The sequence below is a fragment of the Poecilia formosa genome, unplaced genomic scaffold (assembly GCF_000485575.1).
Source record: "Poecilia formosa unplaced genomic scaffold, Poecilia_formosa-5.1.2 Scaffold375, whole genome shotgun sequence".
NCBI lineage: Eukaryota > Metazoa > Chordata > Actinopteri > Cyprinodontiformes > Poeciliidae > Poecilia > Poecilia formosa.
In genome coordinates, this window is record NW_006800314.1 from 522,967 (window position 1) to 530,705 (window position 7,739).

At 40.1% G+C, this 7,739-nt stretch overlaps 1 protein-coding gene across 2 annotated transcripts in view; it reads right to left on the bottom strand.

Annotated features, from left to right (window-relative positions):
- LOC103154177 (complement C3-like) overlaps window positions 1–7,739 on the bottom strand; it is a 26,553-nt gene continuing 18,814 nt past the window's right edge. Inside the window, exons 19-35 of one of the 2 annotated variants that reach the window (XM_016662489.1) lie at window positions 7,223–7,343; window positions 7,050–7,138; window positions 6,765–6,904; window positions 5,868–6,080; window positions 5,686–5,749; window positions 5,326–5,415; window positions 5,029–5,232; window positions 4,080–4,155; window positions 3,284–3,443; window positions 3,087–3,182; window positions 2,836–2,986; window positions 2,585–2,670; window positions 2,422–2,499; window positions 1,125–1,280; window positions 865–927; window positions 636–717; window positions 1–75 (exon numbers count right to left, since the gene is read on the bottom strand). In XM_016662489.1, coding sequence (XP_016517975.1) covers window positions 44–75; window positions 636–717; window positions 865–927; window positions 1,125–1,280; window positions 2,422–2,499; window positions 2,585–2,670; window positions 2,836–2,986; window positions 3,087–3,182; window positions 3,284–3,443; window positions 4,080–4,155; window positions 5,029–5,232; window positions 5,326–5,415; window positions 5,686–5,749; window positions 5,868–6,080; window positions 6,765–6,904; window positions 7,050–7,138; window positions 7,223–7,343 — 1,901 coding nt within the window. In that variant the 3' untranslated portion in view covers window positions 1–43. The other variant, XM_016662490.1, reaches the window with a different exon arrangement.

A 7,739-nucleotide genomic window follows, 5' to 3' on the forward strand; every position in this document is an offset into this window, starting at 1 on the left:
GTGTTAACAGTGAAGCCGGTTAGCAAACCGATATCCAAAACTGTCATGGCGGCATCTCGATGTTGGTTCTTATATCTGTGCAGAATAAAAATTAAGGAGGAAAAGAGTTGATAGAAATACAGAAATACATTAAAGCATGCATGCACGTTTCATAAACAATATTTGTTAAAACGGTTGCTATGTTGTAGCAGGATGATATTCTTTGCCTCCTCTCTGTGGCTCCTCTGCAGCAGCAGCATCAGTCAGTCAGAAACAACCAATCAGAGGCAGGAGGAGGATCTTAGTGCTGTCAATCAAGCTTAGCGTTAAAAACAAGACCCTCACAGAGATTTTATTGTTTGTACATGTGTTTTGGTGTTTGAATTTAGACATTTTAATTACTGATCAGTCACTACCAGAATTATTTTTTTCCTTACCCATTTTAGGGTTAAATTAACAATTTTCATAAAATGTTAAATTCATTCTAATAGGTCTTACAAAAGCTCTATTCTTATCTTGTATATCTTCTCACGTTCATCTGATGTCTCTGGAAACACAACAAACGTTTATTTGGTAGAACACCACACCAGTTAGGTATGAAACATCCCCAGAAACTTATTAACACACAGCAAGATGCAAAACACAAGAAAACTAACCTGGGAGGAGTTCTACTGTCATGTTGAACTTCTGACAATCACTATATTTTTCATTGGGTAAAGCATAAAATAACGACACCATCTGTCATAAAAGAGTGTTTTTAAGTTAGCATATAATACATAAATAAATAGGAAGTCGTTTATGAGATTATGTATTTAAAGTTAAAAATATGTTTGATTTTCCATGAATAAAGCTGAACCCAAACCAAGAAGTGAACATTTGACTTACCGTCACTGTGGCTTCTCCTAGGCCTGTAGCAACGACAGTCACGTCTTGGTTTATATTATTCATCTATAATAATTTAAAATGCAGACAAGCAAAGAGATCAGCTAAAACACATGAAGTGGATTTTTTTAAATAATAGTTTTGAGCCACTAATGTAAGGTAATTTTAGTCATGTAGCACATTTTCAGCAACAAGGCAATTCAAAGTGCTTTACATATGGGAATAATAGTAAATACTAATAGTTTCAAAATGCTTGTTCGAACTTTAGATGTTCTTGTGGCAAAGTGGTTCCTCTGGTTGAAGTTGTATTTTACAGGCTTTGATCTGCCCGGCAACAAGATGTCCACATTTAGATAATAGTCTGGATCTTGTTCACCAGTCCAGAACTCTGCCACGGCCTGGTACGCCATCACAGTGGCCTGCAGAGACAAGACGGACATGAAAAACAAATTGTCCTGAGTACCAAGAAACATCCATCCATCCATCCATTTTCTTTCACCCTTGTCCCTCAGTGGGGTCGGGAGGGGTGCTGGTGCCTATCTCCAGCTAACGTTCCGGGCGAGAGGCAGGGTACACCCTGGACAGGTCGCCAGTCTGTCGCAGGGCAACACAGAGACACACAACCAAGTACACTCACACCTAGGGACAATTTGGAGAGGCCAATTAACCTGACAGTCATGTTTTTGGACTGTGGGAGGAAACCGGAGAGCCCGGAGAAAACCCACGCATGCACAGGGAGAACATGCAAACTCCATGCAGAAAGACCGGGGCCAGGAATCGAACCCAGAGCCTTCTTGCTGCAAGGCAACAGCTCTACCAACTGCGCCACTGTGCAGCCGTACCAAGAAACAAACCAGTGTAATTAATACCACACAGCTTTGGTTTTAAAGTGTGATATAAGTGTAACTGGCTGAATGAATTAACTGTGGTTTAAATATATTGCTTATCAGCTGAGCTGAGGCAGTGACAGCCACACTTGGCGAGAGTTGGAGTGACCTCAATCATCCTCAACAAATGGGGTCTTCCACCAAAAAAATAATAAAAAAGAAAGCCCCTGTACCTCTTTGTGGAGGAGGTTCATCTTCAAGAGAGGAGAGCTTTTTGCATTTCATAACCAGAAAAACGTTTGCTAGTTTATTCCCTTGTGAACGCTTACAGCAAGGCATTTTCTCTGTATTTTGTTTTTCAGCTGCAAAACCTGCTCAATAGAGGAGGTAAAGTAATGTGTACATAAGATAATCGCAATAGACAGATTTTTCCTGTGGTTACCACTATGTTTTATAAGCAGGGAGGACATACTGGATTTTAAGGTCAGGGCTAATAATAATCCCCCAATATTTCCAATTAGACTCCAGGTGATTACCAACTTGAAACCTTAATGCTGTGTCCTTAAGATAATCCAGAGTTGTCACTCAACGGGAAATTCATCTTCTCAACACAACAAACTGATAAAATCCAAGTGTATAAATTTGCCTGAGAATATAAAGAAAGGTAAACATTGTCATAAAGGTAACCCCCCCGCCCCTCCCCAAAAAAAAAAACACACAAGTTTTTCATCACCTGAGTTGATCCAAAGCCTCCATTTTCTCTTAGCTGTTTGTTAAACCACCTTGCAACTGGCCAGGCTTCTTTAAATGCCTTTACAATGAAAAGACACTGGATGAAAGCTGTCAGATAAAAATGAACATCTGTCGTGTTTATGTAGTACGTAAAACATGCCGACCTTGAATCTGACCAGAGCCAGGAGAGCGTATGCTGTGGCTTCCACTGTGTAAACACGACCCACTGGTACCGGCCAGTGGGACTGATCTGAGGACGACAACAAGACTCAATCTCAAGAAGCCTTGTCTTGGTCTGTGGTAAAGACCAAGACAACTCTCTCGTCTTCTCTTAGTGCTGTAGTTGAGAGGTTGCATGGTCTACACTGTTTCATTAGAACTGCTCCATAGTGTCTGTGTTACTGTGTGATCGCACCTGGAGAGGAGAAACTGTGCAGGATCTCCAGGTTCAGCTTGTTTTCATTGGCCAGGGCATACGACGCCATGGCAACGGCATAGGGATTGATTAAGGTCAGCAGGCGTTTTTGGAGGTAGCTCACTGCTTTGTTTATGCTGTCTTGTAAACTCTGGACAAAACAGAGGAAACATTTTAAAATAGGTGAGCAATTCTAGAATATTGGAAGCATTACAGTATACTGTGTTGTGAGAGAAAACAAAGATCCTCACATTAACACTGGCACTACATAACCCGCTTGACTCCTGCATGGCAATGAGGCAAAAGGCTGTCAGGGAGACGTCCGAATCTACGCCGCCGACGTCACCCTGTGGACACACACAACCTGTTCTTACACTGATACTGATTTACAAATACTACGCTTTTTAAAACGAAGAATAATAGGTCTGGATGATTTCACGGTGCCCACTGTCATCTCTACGTGGGACATTCTTCCAACTTCTCTGAACATCCCGTCAGGCTGCTGTGCGTTGTGAATCAAAAAGTTGACGGCGTCACAGATGACTTTGCTTTGAACGGCCACCAGTCTGTGGGCCAGGGAGAAAACCTTGACAACATACGCCGTCAGCCTTTAGGGGGGAAACGGAGGATGCAGAAAGGTTGGTCACTTCTGAAACATCAAACCGAACAAAAGTCAGATTGTAAGTTCGTCTACGTAGAGGCACGTAAAGCCTCCAGTCAACCATTTTGTCTTCTTTAGGAGTCATACTTTGTGATCTCTTAAAGTGGCTTTGAGCAATGACACCTCTAAAGTTTGGCCTGTAAAATATTTTGGCATAAAAAGTCTCTCAAATTTTGGAGCTTAATTGATTTTCTGTCAACATACATTGTGGGTCGAGTTGAGGGGTTCGGGGAATTTACTTCAGGAATTTTGTGCAATACTAGCAGAATTTTGTTGTTGTTGTTTTTCTTTTCTTCTTAATCTCTGTCGGCACTTAACCCTAAATCAGATCACCATAGTTGACATTTACCCCAGAAAAACGTTCCCAGTTTTCTTATTCAGTTCATTCCTTTCGTTCTCTGTGGTTATTCTCTGTAGATTATAGTCCGGATTAGTTATCTTTTTAAGTCTACCTAAAGAGAGGCAATTTGACTACTAAAAAATACTGTAAAAGAACCATCTATTGATCAATTGATATAAGTATTTCAAAACTTAGCAAATTATTATAGATAGACAATTATGTCTGAAAGTTTTCAGGGCTCACCATGTGCTGCTGTCATGATCAGGATATGCAGCAAAGGATCCGTCTCTTTTACGGTAGCTTAGCTGATTACGGTAACCTAAGCCCAACAAAACAAACAAGATTCACTGACTGAAGTTTATGTTTTGTTGTTGCACACTAAAAGAAGTGTGCAACACATCATTCATTGGTATTGTGCTCAAGGTAAATTTTTTTTTATTTCTTTACACAGTGCAAATTTAAAATAAACTTGATCTCTGATTTTACACGACCATTTTGCACATTAGAATTACACAGAATCTGCTTCAGTCTAACATAGAACAGTTACAACAGGTACCATCAGACGGCCTCCTCAGTTAACACGAAACCTAGGAGTGGGTTGGTATTACCCACAATTCATCTATATGGCATGTGACGTTTTGAATTGAAAGGCAGAAATATGGCGATGTTCGCTGAAGAAACTGTGTCGCAAAACAATATCAGTTTTCAAATGTAAAGTATTGAAATCATTTTTGTCTCACTCTACTGAACATGAGTAAATACTATAAAGATTTTTTCTACATGTCATAATGAAACACATTTGAAATGCCAAATATCTCCCGCAATAACCTTGGGAAGCAAAAATACCTAATACTGTGCATTTAAATCACGTAATTTAACATTCGTAAAGTGCATACAATAGCCGTTGCTTATGCTGGAACAGCGACTGGTCCCGACATGTAACTCATACTGTCCCAGTCCTCCCAATTTTGCACTCAAACCCTTGTGTGCACTTCGTACAGGGGGTGTAGGATGTAGTGCGAGTATCGGGACAGGATCCTTACTGAGGAAGTAATTCAGCCATTTGATTGAGATACGATGTACTAGGGACACACCTAAAAATTTCAGGTCGCCACCCCTCGAGGACTGGAGTTGAAGATCCCTGACCTGGGATATAAATCATCAGGGAAATATATATTTTTATTTGCCCCACCGGTTATGACGTGTTGCAGGGCTTCATCCCGTCTCTCGACCCCCACGGCTTCCCACTGGTAGGTCATGTCCAAATACGTGATTGCAATGACGGGCATTGTCAAGTGGATCATGTTTTCCTCTCCACAACCAGAAGGTTGGTAGAGCAGGCCGCTCATCGACTCTCCAGTGACGGCGTTCTTCAGCTCTTCTTTAGGCTTTTTTCCTGGCAACATTCCCACGAGCAGCAAAGAGACGCTAACGTCATGCAGGCTTACTTGCATCTTGCAGTCTTACATCCGTTTTTTTTGCGTATCACCTGTAATTGCTATTTGTGTGCTGGTAGTTGAGTTCGGTATGATGTCAATCAGAGGAATGTTACTGCGGAGGAGCTGCACTTGTTTACCATCTGGATTTAAGAAAAGAAAAAGATTTCATAAGGATTCAGTATCAACCTTCACTCTAATCTTTCCTTTAGCGCAGTTTGTCTGATGGTCTCAACTCAGTGCTCTCCATGTACCTCATCCATTCATCGTAACTTCAGAGTCATCCCACTCATTTGAATAATAAAAAATGGAAATAAATACACTGTTAATGTACGCTGTAGTTTATCAGAAAGTATCTGCGTGCTGAGCTATGAGTACATAAAAATTTTATAAATCTACAAAGTCCTGCTTACCTTTTCCTTCGTTTTCGGGATCCAGGTTTATAGTTTGAGGTGCTTTTACTAGGAAGCCTTCCGGCTAGAAAAACAGCAGTGAGGAAACATATCTAAAATATTTTATTAGTTTTTGTTAATGTAATCATTTGAAACTGTTGAAAGATAAAATAGGCTGGCTACGCACTGATCATTTCTCTTACCACAACCCGCAGCTTTTTTGTAATTCCATCTCTGAGCATGGTATCCTTGACAGCCGCTTTGACCTCGATGTTGAAATCTCCTTCTCTCATCGGAATAATAACAAAGGGAACTGATTGTGTACTCGAGGCCCCAACTTTGACCTCCTGCTGATATTTCCCACGCCTTGAAGCTGCGCTGCACACATGTTCTGCCTCAAGTAGATCCACACGTACCTTAAAAACAACAGACAGATAAAAAGGTACGAAGTGACTATTCAGTTCAATTAATTTCAGATGGTTTTTGATGCTCAGTAATGGACTGGGAATAAAGTAATCCCTGGAAGGTCAGTGGAAACATTTTTTAGAAGACTCATTTTCTAAGTGTCGAAAAAACATTTTCTCTTGATTAAAAACTTATGTGCAAGTAAAATAGAAATCTAACTCAAATATGATAAAGCTTTTTCTCTTTGAGGAAAATTTTTTTTCCTCAAAAAAATGGATTGAAAAAAGGATTACAATGTGCAAAGTTTGATGAGTTTCATTTTTTCCCCAGTATTTGACAATAAAAAAAGCAAATTATTTCATTTCTCCAACCTGCAACAATGGGTGGATTTTGACTTACGCAGTTACGAAGAGCAGCATAGAAAGGGTGAAGAAAAAGCACCAGATTAACACATTTCCAATTGCGTACATCCATGTGCAGTCAATGGGGACTTGTTAAGAAGGTTCAGCCTGCTTAATGCTAACAATAGGGAGACTGTGTTTCATGCTTTTGTTGAAGACTGCTCCGCAACTACCCTAACCCATTATTTAAATAACTTCTTGCACTGTATTAAGTTTGCAAAGGAAGGACTCCTGATTTGAGTAAAGGCAATCACAAAGTAATAATCAGTGGCTAATCCATGCTTAAATACTTACAGTGGCAATATCAGGACTTTGGTTGTGCAGAATGGCTTTAATTTCTATCTGCTCTCCTCGAACACTTGAATAGGGCAGTTTGAGATCAATGAAGAAATCCTTTCGAACAACAATGTCCAAAGGGTCGGCCACACAGAGGCCTTCAACAGCATAAATGACACAGAAAATAAATACACAGGGAACGCCTAAGGGACTTAAATCTACAGAAAAAAACCAGTGAATTTTCTTGATGTTGAGTTTGAAACACAACTAAACACTGAAGCCTGATGTTTAATGAATTCTCACCACCAGTTTTGGACAGACCAATCCCTGTGAACCGCCATGTTGTGATCGTATCCTGCAGAGCCATTTTCTTTACGAAGGAGGTTGTTTCGCTGAAACAAAGACACATTTAAGACTGAAGCTAAACTGATAGCATGATTCTTTGTGTTTATTTGTAAATGTTTCAGTGAACCCACCAGTTAGGCTTGTCTGGAGGACATGCTGGCAATTTGACATCGGACCACAGCCAGCTTTCAGGGAATTTGGTGCGAGAGACAATATCATTGGTGTCCATGTAGCTGCTGTCGTCGCTCTCACCTCGAGTTTGATAAAAAAATAATCACATTTTATTACTTTCAAACAACAAAACTGACAAAATAATGATGCTGTCGCCTCTCATGTCTTGTTCCAGGCGCTTATGTGATGGTTTGAAAGTTGGTTATTGCAGAGATACATTTATTCTTTTGATGTTAGGAGGTTGTAATGCTTTACCAGCACTTTGGGCTGAAGATGTTAATGTCTAGCTGATGTAATGGTTAGATGCAACCAGCAGGGGGAGACTAGCGCTTGCGCTAGCTATATTGAAGAGCACCGGAACTTCCTCCTTAGATAATAATAATACAGGTGCTGGTCATAAAATTAGAATATTGTGATAAAGTTCATTATTTTCCATAATGTCATGATAAAAATTAAATTGTCATATATTTTAGATTC